The 18780-nt window shown below is 43.8% G+C and overlaps 2 protein-coding genes across 9 annotated transcripts in view; both read right to left on the bottom strand.

The window, feature by feature from the left end:
- SORBS3 (sorbin and SH3 domain containing 3) overlaps positions 1-11380 on the bottom strand; it is a 32533-nt gene extending 21153 nt beyond the window's left edge. For 3 of the 7 annotated variants that reach the window (XM_049631541.1, XM_049631543.1, XM_049631547.1), the window contains exons 1-3: positions 7415-11380; positions 6338-6416; positions 3356-3510 (exon numbers count right to left, since the gene is read on the bottom strand). In XM_049631541.1, coding sequence (XP_049487498.1) covers positions 3356-3510; positions 6338-6416; positions 7415-7431 — 251 coding nt within the window. In that variant the 5' untranslated portion in view covers positions 7432-11380. Of the gene's footprint in view, positions 1-1304; positions 1620-3355; positions 3516-6337; positions 6417-7414 lie in introns of those variants that run through there. The other 4 variants (XM_049631542.1, XM_049631544.1, XM_049631546.1 and 1 more) reach the window with 4 other exon arrangements.
- A 403-nt stretch (positions 11381-11783) lies between these two features.
- Positions 11784-18780, bottom strand: part of PPP3CC (protein phosphatase 3 catalytic subunit gamma) — a 98578-nt gene continuing 91581 nt past the window's right edge. The window contains exons 13-14 of one of the 2 annotated variants that reach the window (XM_049631550.1): positions 13971-14000; positions 11784-12617 (exon numbers count right to left, since the gene is read on the bottom strand). In XM_049631550.1, coding sequence (XP_049487507.1) covers positions 12397-12617; positions 13971-14000 — 251 coding nt within the window. In that variant the 3' untranslated portion in view covers positions 11784-12396. The remainder of the gene's footprint in view (positions 12618-13970; positions 14001-18780) is intronic. The other variant, XM_049631551.1, reaches the window with a different exon arrangement.

Genomic DNA, 18780 nt, shown 5'->3' with positions numbered 1-18780 from the left:
GGAATGTAAGTGCAGAGCTGTGATTGTGAAGTGTGGGAGGTACTGTGGGGGTGGGACACATGTGAGCATGGGGGGGGTACAGAAGGATGTAAGCTGAAGGGTAGCTGTGGGGGGGGTGTGCAGCGGGGGTTCATAGGGGTAGCACAAGGTCTACAGAGACTAGAGGGGATGAAGATACAATAGGGGGCTGTGATTACATCCTGTGCCCTGTTCCTGCTCGGGCCACAGGGGCTGGAGGGTACCGACAAGGCTGGTGGCAGGTCCCTGTCTCTGTTCTGAGTGGGGATTTCTTCTACCATTTGAAAGACCTACTGGGGACAGTGCTCTTCCTTGCCCATCCCTGGCTGTGGGGGGAGTGAGGGCTGAGGCTGGAGGAGGGGCAGCTCCCCAGCTGGATCCAATTAGGACTCCTACCAAAAGCAAAACATGCAGACACACCCCAGCTCCCGCTATTCTCCCTCCCCTTGAGGGGGAAATTGAGGCAGGGGAGAGTAGGAGATCCAGAGGCCTGGGGCAGGCTGGGTCCTAGCAGCAGCCCCTCCCTTCCCAGCTGACTGCTTGAAACCAAGATGCGAGGTCAGCATCTGCAGTCCCAGCCATCAGCTGACCCAGGCCTCCTTCCCCCTCCTGCCGTCCCACCCTGCTGTGCCCAAAGAGAACTGCCCTCTGGTAGGATGGGGAGGACAGGAGGTCGCCCCTTCCCTGCACCCAGTTTTTCAGGGGTTGCTGATCCTTGGTGGTGTAGCAAGCCACTTCCCAACACCGTTGCCTGTGGCAGGTATCCTCTAGAGATAGGCAGCTGTGGGTGGGGAAGAGTGGGCTGAGTTTTTTCTCTCAGTGGCTGTGCCAGCAGAAACTAAGAGCGACCTCTCATATGGAGATGGGGGCACGGAGGCACTAGTCCTGCACCTGGCAGAGGACAGAGAGGGTGCCAGGAAACCTCTGGGGTCCTCCCAGAATTCTGGCAGTCCTTCACCCCAAGGGCTGCAAGAGGTGAAGTAGCTCCCTGTTTGTAGTTGACAGACTCCTTTGCACCTCCAAGTACGGACCTGACCTTGGGGGCTTGGCCCTAGGCGTTTTTCCAGGTATTTCCCAGATACAAGTCCACGTGGACAAGGGCAAGTTTTCTCGAATTTCGCCTTTTCTAGATTGAGGAGGGACTTCTTCACCTCTTTCCACCCCAGAGTTGGGGACGAGACTCTAGGGGGAGGGGCACGCTGCCTTGCCTTCGGGTTGGGCACGGGTCCCTCCCCGCCTGCGGGGCCCCCGCCTCCTCGGCGCCCCCTCCCCTTAGCAGCACCTACCTTTCCCAGCAAGCAGGTGGCGCGGACCGAGGACGCCCGGGAGGGCAGGAGCATCTCTGCCCGGCTCCTGCCTGGTGCGGCCGCGGCGGGCTCTCGAGGAGGGAGGGCAGGGAGAAGTCCGGGCTGTGCCACCCGCCCTCGTGACCGGGTCAGGACCGGCTCCGCGAGGCAGGGCGCGGGAGGAGGAAGAGGGGGATCGACCGGGCCGAGGGCACGCGCAGGGAGGGAGGACCGCGACAAGCGCGCGGGCGGGCGGCGCGGTCTGTCTCCCTCCAATCTGGGCCTCTCCAGCCTGCGGGGCGGGGGCTCCGGCCGGCCGGCCGGGGCGTGCGAGTGCCCTCCGTCGGGGCGCGCCGCGGGGACGCTGTGGCCCCCTGCCGAGGGGGCCGGGCCGGCCGCGGGCGGCGCCGGGAGGGGCCGCCGAGGGTCCCTGGGGAGCCCGCTCTGGTTTCCCAGCTGCCTTCCTCGGCCCCCACCGCAGGGCTGGCATCGGGCCGGGGGGGCGGGGGTGGGTGGGGGTTGGCGAGCGCCACTCAGAGTTTCCAGCGACATTTCCAGCGTGTGGGAAGGCAGCCCTGCACGGCGGAGCCAGGACAGAGGGCAGGAATGATTAAAGGTCCCGGGTCAAGCCAGCAACTGATACCGAGCCAGCAGCCCCGGAGACAGGACCGAGATGCAGACAGGCTGGGGCCGAGATAAGGGCACCCCAACAAGTGGAGTAGCTCAGCGGACCGAGTTACGGTCCCGCCGCCTCCCTCCCTACTTGGGGAGACAGACTTTGTGATTTCGTAAGCGCGTGTCCGGGCGTGTGCAAACAAACACACGCACACAGGCGCGCGTGCACCAGCAAATGGGCGGATGCTCACACACGTGCAAGCACCGCCGAGGGCGGTGGCGGGAGGAAATCGGCCTTAGGGAGCGGCCCCCTGGGCGCGCCGCGCCCCTGAAGAGGATGAGGGCGGGGTCCCTTTGGCGGGGATGGGGTTACCAGGGTCTTGGTGTTCCCATACACCGTATTTGTTTTGATTTTGCTGCTTTTCCGCTGTTCCCGAGGCTCTGACACCAGTCCCAAGAGCCCGCGCCCATTGGCTCCCAACCCCTCTGGCCATCCCTTCTTTCCCCTCTCCCACAAGCCTCTGTGTCCCCACAGAGGGCGTAGATTTTACTGCTAATGGAAAGACTGGAGTACTTCTTAGCCCTTAGCTTGTCTCTAGGACCCCAAGCCCCAAAACAACCAAACAGCAAGTAGTTATTGGGCAATTTCAGATCCATTTTGGGAGTAATCAGTGATAAATTATAAAAATAAGAAAACATTTATGTGTACCTATGGGTGTAAGATTGGTGCCCTGGGGCCACCATGCACTTTAGAGTGTTTTCCAAGCACATCGTTCCACTCCAATTTGAGAAGGGAGAGAGAATGGAGAAAGATGAAAAAAAAAATTTAATCCCACCATTATTGATGCTATTAGCTTTATCTTTTCTCAATTCAGTTAAAAGCGCTATCCCAGTGTGATGAACCAGCTTGAAACAATATTGCATGTGAAAGAGGAAGGAGGGATGTTTAGGTTGTGGAGAAGCTTGAAAGACAGGCATGCTCCTAGTTTCCAGTGTTTGCCGGACTGCTGGGGGGAAACAGACCGGCTGCACTAGCAGAAGTGAGACCCTTGGGTGCATACCTGGAAGCACGCCCAAGGTTTCCAAAGAACTTTTAGAATGATTACAGGGGTTCCAAGCCTACTGATTATGGGGCATCTTTATAAAAGCAATTGCTGCACCCAGCAGGGAGCTGAACGGGGTCACCTTTAAGGCCCCTTCCAACAATCCATGGTTCTCCAGGAAAGCTGAGGGGAGGGAGGGGATGGATAGCCCCGCCCACAGAAGACAGCTGCAGAAAGGAGCATAGGCCTTCTGGGACTTCTTGAGGACAAGCAGCAGGGCATTTTCCTGCCCCTAAAGCCTGGATACTTGCTTACCCACCCTGGGCAGCATCCTCTTGTCTCCCTCAGGGATAAAATATGTGCCCATTTCCCTTGTCACCAGTCTTTTCCCACCTGTCAGAATCCTTGTGACTAAGAAGGGCCACATCTCGTTCATGTTCTTCCTTGTTCTCCAAAGATGGTGAAGCTGAAGATCTTCCAATTCCAGGAATCCTGGCCATACCCTCTCTCACCAGCAGCGAGCGTCTCTTATTCTCTAGGGCTCTGACCTGGACTCCAAGATAAATATTTAATGTAGACGGTGCAGCTGAGCTGACAAAGGTCCTCACTTCCTGTTTCTCACAAAGGGAGGTAGCCGCCAGGGGCAAGGAGCTGGGGACTGGCTACCAGTTTCATCTCTATGGGAATAGGGAGTCCAGTAAACAGCTTTGTAGGAGGAGGCCGGGTAGGTCCCACTGGAGACCTGAGCCTTTCTCCCCAGTTGCTCTGACTTCTACCTGTCTACTTAGGCCCAGACTCTACTGGGCTTATCACCTCTCTCAGATCAGAACCTGCTCTGCCCTTGATCCGGTGGAAATTTCTCTCCTTCTGAGCCTTAGGCCATGTGCCTAGACCAAGGAGGAGCTAGAATAGGATCCCTGCAGGTTCCCTGGTGGTCATCCAGCCTCATGGCAAGGAGGATGAGAGATTGGTGGGGGCATAGAGCATAAGGAACCTTGACTGATTCCTCCTTTCCTGCCCACATTTAGGGACAAGAATCCCTCCTAGAAAAAGTGGAAGATTAAGGGTTGGGGGGGGGGGAGCAGGAAGTAGCAAAGTCCAAAGATTTAGCCAAGAAACAGGTATCTGATTTCTCGACTCTTCCCTCCACCCTCAGTTCTACTTGCTGCTGGCCCAACCCCACAGACAGCTGGCATGCTTTAGGGAGAGGCTAAGGATAGAGAAGGCTGTCCCAGGTGACAGGCTGTTGTCAACAACAAAAAAATTCTTTTCATCCCAATACACCGTCTCCTCTGGTGACTCCCTTATCTAACAGGGACCTCCCTCCCTGTGACTCTTCCCAGTCTCTGGCACTGCCTTCTGTCAGGGGGCTGCCTCTGCCTTCTCAGAGTCACCTGAGCCATAGTAAACACAGTTACATAACTACTCTGTTTTTCCTAGCTATCTGATCCTGGTCGGGAGTATGCCCCACCCCCACCTGATCCTCGAGCCTGCCACCTTTTGTTCTGTGAATTATCCCATGACACTCATGTCAACAGAGATCTGTCCATGCCCACCACCCTGATTAGCCAAGAGACTCCCAATAGATCTGGCTCTTCACATGCAGCCTCAGGAGAAGAAGGTGGCTCTTCATACAGGAATATGGGTCACTCTGAAAACCAACCTGTGTCACCAAGAGGAAGGATGAGTGGAAAGAGCCCTTAAGTAGCTTTTTATTGTAAGTAAGTGAGCAGAGAATTCAGTTTTAGTTCTCAAGTGAGGAAAAAGAAGCCAGGGATCCCAGAAGACATACACCTGAAGTCCCGTTTCTTGAGGAGTTTCCTTATCTAGTACTGGGAGTCTGGCATTTGAATGTGGCACTCAGATCCACCCTTGAGCTGCTAAGTGGCTTCCTGGCCCGGTGCCTCAGTCCTTCCACATTAGGCAAAGGAAGGGCATCTGCTATTCCTTCTCTTCTCCTCCACACGGATAAACTCTAGTATATTCTTTGGTTAGGCTTTGAGCAAATTTATTTGTACTCTCAGAAGAGTGTTCTCTTCCTGCCAGGGGAACAAAGCCAGCAGAGCAGAGCGGAGTGAAAAAATACCCACCACAGGTCAAATATGGTCAGTGCTGGGGCCCGGCAGCTGGGGCAAGTGAGTGGACCTTCACGGGGATGGAGGAGGCGGCTTCCAGGCCTGCCTTGCACAGATCTCCCCCTAGCACACACAGGACGGAACAGGCGACACCTATTCAGGGTCCTCTGAGTCAGTCCCATTTCAGCCCGAAGGCTGTGAGAGAACTCAGCCCTTTGTCCAACTGTCTAGTCTATATTCAAGGAAGCCTTTACACTGACATCACATCAGAGACTGTTCTCTCTCCCTCCTTTTATAGATGAATGAACAAGTGTCACGTGCAGATGTGGTGCCTTTGAGAAGAGCTGAGCTGGAGGGACCTCTTTTAGTTCTCAGGAAAGAAAGAGCAAGCAAATGGCTGTCAGCTCTTTAGAAAGCAGGTTTTATAAGGGATGGATAAATAAATGATGACCTCAGAGGGAAAACCCAGCCAAGTTAACTCAGCCACAAAGAAGGGCACACAGACCAGGAGCTGGAAAAGTAGGTCTGCATCAACCTTCTCTCCTAGTGCAGGTAAACTGAGATGAGGAAGACAAGACGGTTGATATGTTGATCAGAGCACAACTTTATGGTGTCCACTGGCCTTCAAAGTAGGACTTTGTCTTCCCACTCCTTGATTCTACGATGAACCTTCCCCTGAACTGCACCAACATTAAAAAGCCCAATTTCCCACTGTTATGAATCTACTAGATCAACATTAGTTTCTTCCTAAAACCTGCAAGTCACAATAGAAAAACCAGAAAGACCATGTAATTACATAAAGCAGGCAGTCAAGTAGGGGTTGAGTCTCCATGTAGTGGGAGGTAAACATGAGTTTGCATTTTAGCTCTTAATTTCCAGTATTTTAAATAATTTTTTTCACAACTCTGGAAATAAGGGCAAACACTGCCTCATTTTACTCAATGTTTAGCTGTGGTATAAGGACATTGCTAAGTCAGGATGCTATTGGGGAATAACGAAGATCCCAAAATGCATACCCAGCTTATTAGAAATCTGGGCTTGTTTTTAGGCCTGTAAACTGCACTGTGGCCCTTGATGTGGCCGTACTTTTGGTAAAACTGCGTTACTTAGGCCTGGCAGGGCCTCGATTTAGACTTTCTGCCTCTACTGCCAGAACTGATAAAACTCCTTCAGATAACGTTTTCCTCTGCAAGGGCCCTGGGTGCTTGCCCTACCCTCAATCCTCCATTTATTTTCCCTTCTGAGTCCATAGCACCTCAGGGTAGTTCTACTTTCAAAGGAATCAAAAGGCTGGTCTTACACTTCCTTTTCTTGTTAGTTCAGCTCCACATTCAACGCCTCTCTGGCTCCTTTGACTTTTCCCGAGATGGAACTCATGCCTGTTATTATTAGGATCATATGCAGAGTTATTAAATTGCTACAATAAAAAGTATTTTTAATATCTTTTTAAAGACTATACATTTTCTGGGATGTCTTTCTTCCTTTTCTACAAGTAGTGGCCTCTGCCAGAGAAGCAACAGAAGGAGCTGGAACTTGAGTTAGTGGTGGGCAGAGTGCTGGGAAGGAGGCTGGGGCAAGGCAGTGGATTCTGAGTGGGAGAGCACCCTGCAGCCACCAAAGCCTGTCTAAAACTAAAGGAAGGGCTGAAGAGGGTGAAGGAAAGAGGTCTTTTTTTATTGTGATGAGATTCCTTTATCAGAGACCAGACCAGACATCAAACACCAGGCCTTCCCTTGACTTCTGGAATTATTAGGCTTTGAGCAAATGGATAAGAGCCAAATATAAGTGCCTCTAACAGGAAATAAAGGAAATAAAGACACAGGAAGCCAATAAAGTTATCATTTAATTTTAACAGTGCTTTTTTTTTTTTAAAGATGACTTCCAATTTACAATAAAATTTGAACAAATTAATTTCTTGATCACAAAAAAGACTTGTTCACTTCTGCCAATAAATAACATTTTCACCATTTTCTTAAACATAACTGAAAGCAAGAAAAAGCAAGTAATCTCTCAGCACAAGCACATAATCTATCATTCAGAAGAGCCTTTAAAAAAATGACCATCACCAGCTACTCTTATGTCTGACCACCTCAGGAAGCGAAACCAGGATCCTTTCTTAGAAAATGCCTGCTGACATTTCTATTAGGAAAAAACAATATTGGTCACAGTGCACTGAGAAAGGAAAAGGTGCTCATGATGGCATCTTCAAAAAGGTTCTCTGACAGACCAAAAAATGTGTCTTTACTGCCGCAAATCAAAATCTGTGGTAGGCCTCCTTATCACATGCACTTCCACTTTAACATGCAAAACAAAACACAACAAGTTATTTGGAGATAGCTACGTCAAGGAAGTGAAGGGAATCTGGGCAAGAACTTACAGGAAGGCAATGTGCATGGCCCTACTTTAGAGCTGCTCGGAGGGATAGTCCACATCCATGTCCTTGCTTCTTGATCTTAAGCCACCTTGACTTGTCATGAGGGTGTAGAAGAGGAGAACACGCATAACCCTGTCTCAGACAAAGGTGTTATTTAGCCAGTCTGGCCAAGGTTGCTGGGGCGTGAGGCCAAGGCCTCCCAGGAGGGAATATCCTCTCCAGTATCACCTTTACCTTTGTGACTGCATAGATGAAGGCAGCTAACCCTGGCCCCATTCACTCTGGCTGGCTAGACATAGGCAGGGCAGGTCACAAGTCTCAGAGTAACACAGGTTACCTCTTTCACACCCTGTCAATGGCACAAAGCTTTACTGTTAACGCAATTCTCTGTACAACTCAAGAATAACAACCCTGTTTTTCGACTACACAGCTTTCTTCCCCTACATACACATCTGCTCTCTCTTCAGGCTTTCCTATGAGCATTTGATCACAGCAATGCCGAAGAGGGGCTGTGGCAACACTGCTTTGGAACTACCCTCCAGGTCATCCAGACCCTCCTCCAGCTCCAAGGCCTCCAGCTCTTGTTGGGGGCCCCCAGGCTGCCCTTTACTCCCTCTTATAGCAGACTTCAGGAAAGCTGTGGACCAGGTGCCAGACAAGGTGGTATCTATCCATCATTATAACCACAAATGATTTAGGAAATTGGAGCCTCATGCCCACAACTGGGGCTTTGGGTTCACCTTTCCCCTGAAATCATTTCTGCCTACATATGAAAAACTGAATAATGCTCTGAAAAAAAACTTGGGTTCCACTGTTACTATAACAACTATAATAAATAGTGGGGATTCTAGAATGATATCTTAACAAGTCTTTATGGGTTCAGGAATACTTTTCAATAGAAAAACTGGAGGAAAAAAACTGGTAATACAAAGAAAAACTATAAATTAGTCAACCTGGGGCAAGCTCTTCCTAATTATTTTAACTTAAACGGTTAATTCTCAAGAACTTCAATTTTATATTTATAGATAAAGTATGGTCAAAAATTCTGGCGATCAGCTACAATATGTACATAAAACAAAGGAGGGTGGAGGGAAGTGATTTTAACCTTGCTCCTTCAGAGAGGCTGGAGAAGACCCACGAGTAATGACCATGAGCAGTAAGCCCAGCTGTGTGCCATGTAAGCATGGTTTGTAATGTTCTTACAAAGGGCAGCTGCTTCAAACTTTGTTTTAAAATTACTTAGAAGAGGATCTGTGAGACAATGACAAGGCTGAAAGGGTCCCAAAGTTACCTAATTTTAAAAACTCCCACCCTTGCTCCTTAATAATATTAAATAATAATATTCTGTTAACAAAACAAATAAAAGGATTTTTCTTTTCCTATTTTGAACAGTATCAGGAAGTCATACCTAAGTTATTAGGATAAGAAATCAACTCTTTGTTATTGACAGGAACTTGTTTCATTGAACCGCAACTATTGTGTAGAAACAGAAAAGGCAATATAAATGTAGATAAAATTTACCAATGTTCCTGGAAGGCCTGATTTTCTATCTCTAGGCAAGAAGCCAGATCAAGCCCATCAGAGAGTGACAAGCAATTTTCACTCTGCTGGTCAATATCTAGTCACAAAAGGCCAGCAGACCAGCAATGTCAGACCCATAACCACGTGTTTGCCTTGAGGTTTTAAAAGAAACTGAGGCGGCGTTTGTTTTAGTATTCCATTAAACACACACACCCCTTGGCTTATTGGGGGGGGGGGGCGTTGCTCTTAAATATTCAGAACACAGAGATTTAAAAAGGATGTATGTTCTAAACTTGTGTTAGATGAGTTTTTAAATTTTTATTTAAAAAAACGGTCACCTGATCGATTTGAAATTTCATATGATGCAGACGTAAACACAAATGGAAAAACTGGTCCTTGGGAAGTGTCATTTTTAAAATGATATTTCAGTAAAGTATATAAAAGAGTCCTCCAACATGCCTAGGGAACTGATGTAAGAAGTATTGTTTTTTTTCCCCAGATAAAAGAAGTTGAAGAAAATAAGGTCCCTAAGGACCTTAAAGTAAAAGAGAACAAGAGAAAAGTATTTTTAGTATCTTTAGAACCCGCAGGGGTATGATTTACTATAATAGAAGAGGCTTTGAAAATGGGAATACTGCAGAGCTCTGACAGCAGTGAAAATGTTTGTTTGAAATGATGGCCTTAAGGCAAACCCAGAACAGGCAGCCAGCCATCTTGGGAGCTACTGTTTAGATGAAAACATTCGAAAATATGTTAAAACCCTCCAATGAAGTCTAAAGTGAAGAACAAGTCCTGTTACCACAATATATATGTCCATATATATATATACTTCCCCAAGGCACATGCCTTCTAAACCATCTTGAGTCACAGGTGTAAATACATATAAAGTATAGACTGACAGTCTCACTTTCAGAAGCTGTGTGTATTACACAGAGACACGTTTACCACACAACTTTCTCCATTGCTGAAACACACACCCCAGCTTTCTACAGAACATAAGAAATACCTTTATCTTTAGAATTCAACAAAATTTGAATTTTCAAACCTAACTTCCTTGTTGCTTTATTTTCAACTCACTCTGATTTTCTTGAATCATGACTTCTTACCCCTCTGGCTGATCCCTCAACAGCTCCCAGGGTACCTGTAAAATATATCCTCCCCCCCCCCATCTTTTTTTTTTTTTTTTTTAAGTATAGTCGATACACGTTACATCTCAGGTGTACAACTCAGTGATTTGTCAAGTTGATACATTATGCTATGTTTACCACAACTGTAGCTACCATGTGTCCTGTTACATTATAGTATCCCTGATGGTATTCTTTATGCTGTGCCTTCTATTCTCATGATTTACTCATTCTATAACTGGAGGCCTGTATCTCCCCCTCACCCATTTTGCACCCCCTCCCCCACCGTGCCCTCTGGCAACCCTCAGTTTGTTCTCTGTATGTATAGGTCTTTTGCCATCCTCTATCAAGGAAACTTGCTTTACTGTAAAGCTTGTTTTTGAGAAGATAATGAAGACATTTCTAAATAATCATCCTTTTTACTAGTACAGTATCTTTTGCTTGTAAGGATTTGTAGTAACTATTTCACTACTTACTTGCTGACTGAAGCCCTTAAGAGTGGTTTCTACCTGTGGATTATATATGTATAACAATAGCCTCAGCTAGAAGAAAAGGAGAAAGGGGTAAGGGATTCCCTCCCATCCATCAACTGTCATGTGGACTGACCTTCTTATTAGGTGAGATTTCCAAAACAGTGTCCCTTCTAGAGTGGGACTAGGGGAGGGAGGAGTACGAGGCTATGCAGATGATGAATTCCCTCTTTGAATATAAAGAAATGACCATCGGTAAAGGAAACTATTCAAGACTTTGTCTCCCTCCTTTCACAGGTTTTACTCACAACCTAGTAAGAGGTCTTTTATCTCCTTCCCCCATATCCTTCCTATCTTTTTTTTATTAACAGAGTAATCCATGCCACCAGATCCCAAGCCTCAACATGCTTTCTCTCTCATAAATTGGGAACTGTTATTAGCAAAAGGTATAGGGAAACATAGATAGATGGGCTAAATCCTCATTCTTCTAGTGAAATTGTGGGTTTTTCTTTGAAAAAGGTTTCTGGTGTCCTTTAAGCTTACAACATCAAGTACTACTGTCTGAGATGCTTGCTTCAATGCTGGACTCCTACATGCCAAATGATATTAAGAACTATGTAAATATGCACTTTGGTGTAGTATTGCCCAGACATGGACATTCACTGCAAAGCTGACAAATGAGCATTACGACATGATACCTGTCACCAGGCTAAACCAAAAATGGGAGCCCAAGGATAACCAAAATTTCTTTCACTCACTGGTTGTTGAGAAGACTATTCAAACACTGTATCTGAACACTTGTTTTTGTTGATGGAGATTGACATACAGTTCAACCTAATGAGTGTGTAAGGTGGAGAAACATCCCAGTAATTGATACAGAAAATAGGAAATCCTCACTTGTCCAATGTCCTTTAGCAAGACTCCCAATTCATAAGGGGATCATTCTGCTCTAGTCAGTTTCCTTTACCCCAGTTGGTTTTTAAAATGCTGACACAGGAATATAAGGACAATGGGGAGAACAGACACAATAGCTGATACAATCGCACAGAAGGACACAAATACCTCTTATTTTTGAAAGTTCTACGGAGGACATTTATAAAATATTTAGAAATGTAGCTTCCTTTGCAGTTGGGTAAATTACCTGGGCTTCAAAAATGAAAGCAAAAGGATTTGGGATAAGAAACCTCCAAAATTCTAAGGGAAGTTTAAACCAACCATGCCCATGGTTGGAAGAACAGGTTTTGAATAATTCTAAGAAAATCTCTCATTGCTTTTTATTTTGTCTTACTAGAACATATTAAAAGGAATTGAGAGTCCAGAAGAAAGTAGGTTATATGGAAAACATTCTCCTTGGCCCTCAAAATCACTGGGTTTGGGTTATTCACTGAGAAGTTTGCCTATAATCAAGTTTTCCATAAGAAGAGTAGTTTTAGCCAGTGAAATCCAGGCCATCTTCTTCAACAGTACCCTGTAGAAAGGGAAAAGAAAAAACCCTCTTATGTTTGAAAAACTATTATTAGTCTGAAATGAAAGCTATCACCTTCCAAAAGAACAGGAGAAAAGCCTGGCTAGTTCAAGTCAGAAGCCCAGTGTGGAGGTTTCCAAGGCCCTTTTATTAGGGGAAGGTCCCCTGTGTAGCACAAGACTTCACATATGTATCAGACAATCAGATCAGTTCCTAAAAATTAGGAAGAAAAGGGAAAAACAAAACAGATGCACTTTTTATATATATTAAACATAAATTAAAAACAATTTATAAAATGGTCACCTTTCTTACAGCATAAATGCAAAGTGTATATGAATGCACCTCCAGGTTTAAGTTGTTAAAGTTGTTTTTGTTTTGTTTTCCAATAATAAATAAAATTTGTTCTTAAGTTTTCGATCCACCTGTGCCACAGCAGGGCTCTGTGTCATTGTTGGCTCTTCTCCCCCTGTCGCTCCTGTGCGCAGCGCTGGGCTGTGCCGGCAGTCTCACTGGCCCGTCAGGGTACTGGCTGTCTTTTCGAGGTGGCATCCGTTCGTTAATTCGGTCCAGTCCTCGGGCTTCTTCAAAACTCCGGATCCTGTGCTGAAGCGAAAACCCTCTGATGGCTACAGGAAAACAGGAAAGGGAGGAGCTCAGTTAGACAGCAAAGCAACAAGCTTAAAGCATGCTAGCACACAGCAACCTCCATAGAGAGTACCATACAGGGTTGGAGCAGACGTCTGGTGAAGGTAAATAGGCAATATTTGATCTGAATCAGACTTGTCTGAAGCTACTGCTTCCTTAAGGCTCAGAGGGCAGCTGACACTGTGGAAGTACTTTCACAGAAGCTCTCTGTAATTAATCATGGCAGAAGCACGCCTGACAAATGGCTAAGAGGTTCGTTCCCAACTGTAACACATTTGAGAGTTTCTTATGGGCCTAAAACATGCTGAGTGTCAGAAAAAAAGGCAATGCTAGAATAACAGAACACGTTAAACAGAGTAGTTAACTTTAGCACAAACACCATATTGGCCACAAAAAAAGTACCAATAAGAGCTCATCTTTTTGTTTAAAAGGACAGCTTTTTGTCTTGCACAACCAGGAGCTGAATGTAAGTTAAAAGCCATCTGAAAAAGAGCTTCTGGAGATCTTTCTAATTGAATTTTTGTATCACCAAGGGAAGGCCTTCCCATTTTCAATCACCTTACTTAACAGAACAATTAAATTTATAACACATGTTTATCAATTCCAATGATTTTCACCATCAGATTCATAGATGATGTTACTTGAAACTTGTTTTCTTAGAAACAAAGATAATTTAGCCTGACTGCCTTAGTGCAACCTCAGAAATGAATTAAACTAAATCCCTGTCTACTTTTGACTCTGTTCTTGATGTCCTTTAGAATCATTAGAAAAAGAAGCTGACCTGTTTGAGTCTCTAGTAATCAAATAGAAATCACTTCCACATGGAGGGGCTACTGGATTAAACCACTTGATCCCTCATGACCACTTGCTTAAGCTTCAGCCATTGCATTAAAATTGATGGAGCCCAAGGGCACCTGGGTGGCTCAGTTGGTTAAGTGTCTGACTCTTGATTTCAGCTCAGGTCGTGATCTCAAGGTTCATGAGATCGAGCCCTGTATCAGGCTCTGTGCTGTCCGTGCAGAGCTTACTTGGAATTCTCTCTCTCCTCTTTCTCTGCCCCTCCCCACCTCTCTCAAAAATAAACATTTTACAAAAATAAAAAACAAAAACTGATAGAGCCCAGAGAGGACTTCAGCTGTGGAGAAAGTCATTTAAATTAACACCAATACAGGACACTGAGGAAACACTTTATGAGCATGCCTAGAAATACTTAATTCTTTTCTCACTGTTACAGTTCTGGCGATGCAATAATTGAAGATTTCAAATGTTGACACAGCTCTTTAAAACTAGTAGACAGACACATGATCACATCTAACACAGGAATATGGCCATACCTTCCCGGGCCTCTACCGCTTCTACTGTGGCTGTAAGAGGCAGGAGCAGTGGCATGCAAAAATGAAGACAGAAAAAGAGTGAGTAAACCAACAGCATTGCTGCCAGCACAGACATCCCAGGCTCCCACCTCAGCCTATTCCCATTCATAACAAAAGTCAACTAGAGAAGCGAGGATTGCTGCGAGAAACTAAATTGCGGGGAAATGTGAGGCGGGGAGAGTGTCTATTATTTTTAACATTTCAGGTGGCATGGGAACCTTTTAAACTAATGGCATCCATAGCTAAGACAATGGGTCAGTCAAGCTGACTACAAACAACCAAGAGTTATGTTGCTTTACTTATTTTAAATAGCCAACTGCTAATTTACGTCTTGACATTCACGTATCAAAATAGCTTGAGTCAAATAATTTAACATTACAACTGTTCTTTAGTTTCTAACAGCTCAGATGGTATTAAATGAGCTGTTGCTGGGACCTATTCAAAACAGTTATTTAAAACTACTTCCTGCTCTTAAGCAATTTATGTGGGGTCCAACTGTCCTTTTTAATTACTTAATAAAAAAATGAATGGCCTTTGAATAACAGACTAGCATTTGGAAGGGAAAGGAACGTGGGTTATAAGTGAGCGATTATTTCTTGTCCCAGGGGTGGAGTACTAAGCTGGCAAAGGCATAAAACTACTCAATCCTGGATACAAATTCACCTGCCATCTGGGATTAGAGATACAGCAGAAGCTGACATTTCCAACCCATACGGCTTCCATTTACTGTGCTTCTATTTACTGTGCAGGAGGGCAGGCCAATTACTAAGGCCTTCTCCTTCGGTGATGGAAAAGGAAGCAATTTAAAAATTAGTGCCAACAGGTAAGTTTCCTAGTATCATCTTTTTAAAACAGTAAAAACTCGAATATATGAAAAGGTCACAGGTTGTAGCAAGAAAGATCCTACTAGAAGAACCCTCTCAGTTCCTCCAGTACCAATTTTTAAAAAGAAGTCAGGAAAGAATAATGAACAGTAACAGTTTGCTGTCCTGAAGTTTTACGTGTCAATAAGAGAGGAGAAACTGGAAGAACTGACAGTTAACTTCCTATCACAATGTGAAAAATGGAAACTTGGAATCAATTTATCAAGTGCTTAAATATGTCAACCATTTGTAGGCCTGTGGTAAAGCAATGTCACACCCTCCCTAATCTCCTCAAATAGAATAAACTTTCACAAGAAAACGATAGTGCCTTCAAACAGTATATCACTGGTGTTATTACAAAGCTGACGAACAAAGTGCAGCCTGAAACTGTATACAGATTGTTGTTCTAATTGGAGTTTAAAAGCTATGTGGTAAAATATGTACTAGTGTTGCACTGTTTTGGGTCCTCCTAGAACTGCTTTTTGCATTGGGTATTTAGATACCAGCCTGCATTAAAGGACATTATAAGAAATAGTCCCATAAAACTGAGAAACTGGTTTATTTTATTTATATATATTTATATGTATATTTCTTATTTTATTATATTTATTGAAATTTTCTTTGTTTAAATATCTTTCTTTACTGAAATATAATTCATACACCATAAAATTCACTTGCTTAAAGTGTACAATTTGATATAGAGTTGTACAACCAACAGGACAGTCTGTGGTCAGAACATTTTCATCACCCCAAAAAGAAACCTATTTACCTCCTGCCTCCCTTCCCCTGATCCTAGAGTCAACCAATAATCTACTTTCTGCCTCTACAGATTTGCCTGTTCTGGACATTTCATATAAATGGAATCACACAATATGTGACTTTAGTGACTGGCTTCTTTCATTCAGTCTAATATTTTTAAGGTTTATTTATGTTGAAACCTGCACCAGTATTTCATTCCTTTTTATGACTGAATAGTATTCTATTCTGTGGCTATCCACCTCATCAGGTGATGGGCATCTGGGCTGTTTCCACTTATTGGCTCTAATGAAAAATGCTGCTTTGGGGCACCTGGGTGGCTCAGTCAATTGAGCATCTGACTTTGGCTCAGGTCACGATCTCATGGTTCATGAGTTCAAGCCCCACATAGGGCTCACTGCTGTCAGTGCGGAGCCTGCTTTGGATTCTGTGTCCCCCTCTCTCTGCCTTTCCCCCACTTGTACTCTCTCCCAAAAATAAATAAAACATTTTAAAATTAAAAAAAAGAAAAGAAAAATGCTGCTATGTACATTTGTGTACAAGTCTTTGTGCGAATATGTTTTGATTTCTCTGAGGTATTTAACTACAAGTGAAACAGATGCTCATAAGGTCAACTGTATGTTTAATCATCCAAAGAACTCCCAGATTGGTTTCCAAAGTACCACATCATTTCACATTTCCACCAGCAGCATATAAGGGTCCCAATTTCTCCACATCCTCACCAACACTTGTTATTATTCTAGTGGGTGTAGTGGCATCTAATTGTGGTTTTGATCTGTATTTCCTTAATGTCTAATGATGTTGAACAACTTTTCACATGCTTATTGGCCATTTGTATGTCTTTGGAAAAATGTCTACTCAACTTTTTTACCCATTTTTTAATTAAGTTGTCTTTTTTTTTTTATGGTTAATCCTCTCTTTTTTAAAATTATATTGTTTTAAATTTACATCCAAATTAGTTAGCATATAGTGCAACGATTTCAGGAGTAGATTCCTTAATGCCCCTTACCCATTTAGCCCACCCCCCACCACAACCCCCCCAGTAACCCTCTGTTTCTTCTCCATATTTATGAATCTCTTCTGTTTTGTCCCCCTCCCTGTTTTTATATTATTTTTGTTTCCCTTCCCTTATGTTCATCTGTTTCGTCTCTTAAAGTCCTCATATGAATGAAGTCATATGATATTTGTCTTTCTCTGACTAATTTCGCTTAGCATAATACCCTCCAGTTCCATCCACATAGTTGCAAATGGCAAGATTTCTTTCTTTTTGATTGCCGAGTAATACTCCATTGTATATATACACCACATCTTCTTTATCCATTCATCCATCGATGGACATTGGGCTTTTTCTATACTTTGGCTATTGTTGATAGTGCTGCTATAAACATGGGGGTGCATGTTGAAACAGCACGCCTGTATCCCTTGGATAAATACCTAGTAGTGAATTGTTGGGTCATAGGGTAGTTCTATTTTTAGTTTTTTGAGGAACTTCCATACTGTTTTCCAGAATGGCTGCACCAGCTTGCATTCCCACCAACAATGCCAAAGAGATCCTCTTTCTCTGAATCCTCGCCAACATCTGTTGTTGCCTGAGTTGTCTTTTTATTTTTCAATTATAAGAGTTCTTTAAATTCTTTAGATACCAGTCCCTTATCAAATGCATGATTGTTAATATTGTCACTCATTCTATGGCTTGTCTTTTTACTTTCTTGATGATGGCTCAGTTTGCTGCACAAATGTTAATTCTGATGCAGTCCAATTTATACCTAATCTGTTTTTTTATTTTATGGTCTTTGTGAATCTGTTCAGTTCTTGGCACTCCTCTTTATTTTGGTATTAGGAAGCTTGTAGTAAAAGTTGTGGCTATTGGCTTGTTTTGTTTTGTTTTCCTTTGTGCTCCAAATTCCCAGCTTCTTTACTTTACTTTACTTCCCTGTATTATGTGTGTACTGTAACTTACTCAAATCCCTCGTGGAACAAGGTAAGATGTAAGTGAATGCGTGCTATAAGGCCATATGGGATATTGTTGGTTGAAAGGTCTCCAAGTAAAGTTACAGGAACAATAGGGTAGAGGAGAGCGGAGAATGGGTGATGGGCACTGAGGAGGGCACTTGTTGGGATGAGCACTGAGTGTTGGATGCAAGCGATGAATCATGGGAATCTACCCTTCAAACCAGGAGCACACTGTACACACTGCATGTTAGCCAACTTGACAATAAATTATATTAAAAAATAAAACAAAATCACGTAAATAATTTTTTAAAAAGTTACAAGAACAATAAAAGGTCTTTTTTAGCTAATGTTCCAGTTTGCCAATGAACCTACAGAACTGAGACTCTGATGGGAAAATGACAAAATAAGCTCAGTTCCTGTCAATCAGTGAGAGAGATAAGGAAGTCTAAAAAGCTGGCTCCACCTTCAGTTCTGTTCTTATACATTCCTGAAGATGTCTATCAATGAAAAACCTTATGTGATTAAAACACTAATATTCCAATTAGGAATGAAGAAAACAATATACTTGGGACTGAGAACAGAAGGCAGATCAAAGATTATAAACAAACAAATCTCCAAACAACACATCTATAAAATTCTCTTCATTATTCATCTCTGATTTGCTCTTTCAAGGTCCAGATTAAAACAACAACTTTGTGGATCAGCAAGTTTCCAAAACTTTTCAAGAAAGGCTGTAGAAGACACTCCCTTCTTCTTCACCCATGGTGTTTCCAACTAATTCCAACCTACCAAAACTGCTCTCAGAGTAGCTCACATGACTAATTACCAAAGTAACAGCGGGAAGTATTTCCTCACAAGAAACTGCACATTTATTTGAGAGAAAAAATTCAATCTAAAATAGTTTACTGATCCTTTTAATGAAACTAAACAAATTAAGAAAATTAGTTATATACTTCCAAGGAGAAAATGTTTATTTCCTCCTTCTAAATAGCTGAACTCTAACATTCCAGTATTTAATTTGAAAGAGAAGGAGAAAATCAATCCTATAAAAAGAAAGGGGAAAAAGGGGCTTGTTCCTAGTAATCAACATCAGTGGACTTTCCACAAAATGGAAAGGATTCCTGTAAGTAATGGGATGACAAGAAAAAAAAACTTAAATAGAAACAATTCAATAAAATAAGGGGGCAAAAAGCAGTGAA

Source organism: Panthera uncia, chromosome B1 (assembly GCF_023721935.1).
Source record: "Panthera uncia isolate 11264 chromosome B1, Puncia_PCG_1.0, whole genome shotgun sequence".
Lineage (NCBI taxonomy): Eukaryota > Metazoa > Chordata > Mammalia > Carnivora > Felidae > Panthera > Panthera uncia.
Note: the sequence above shows the minus strand (reverse complement) of the source record. Positions and strands in the feature narration are given on the sequence as shown.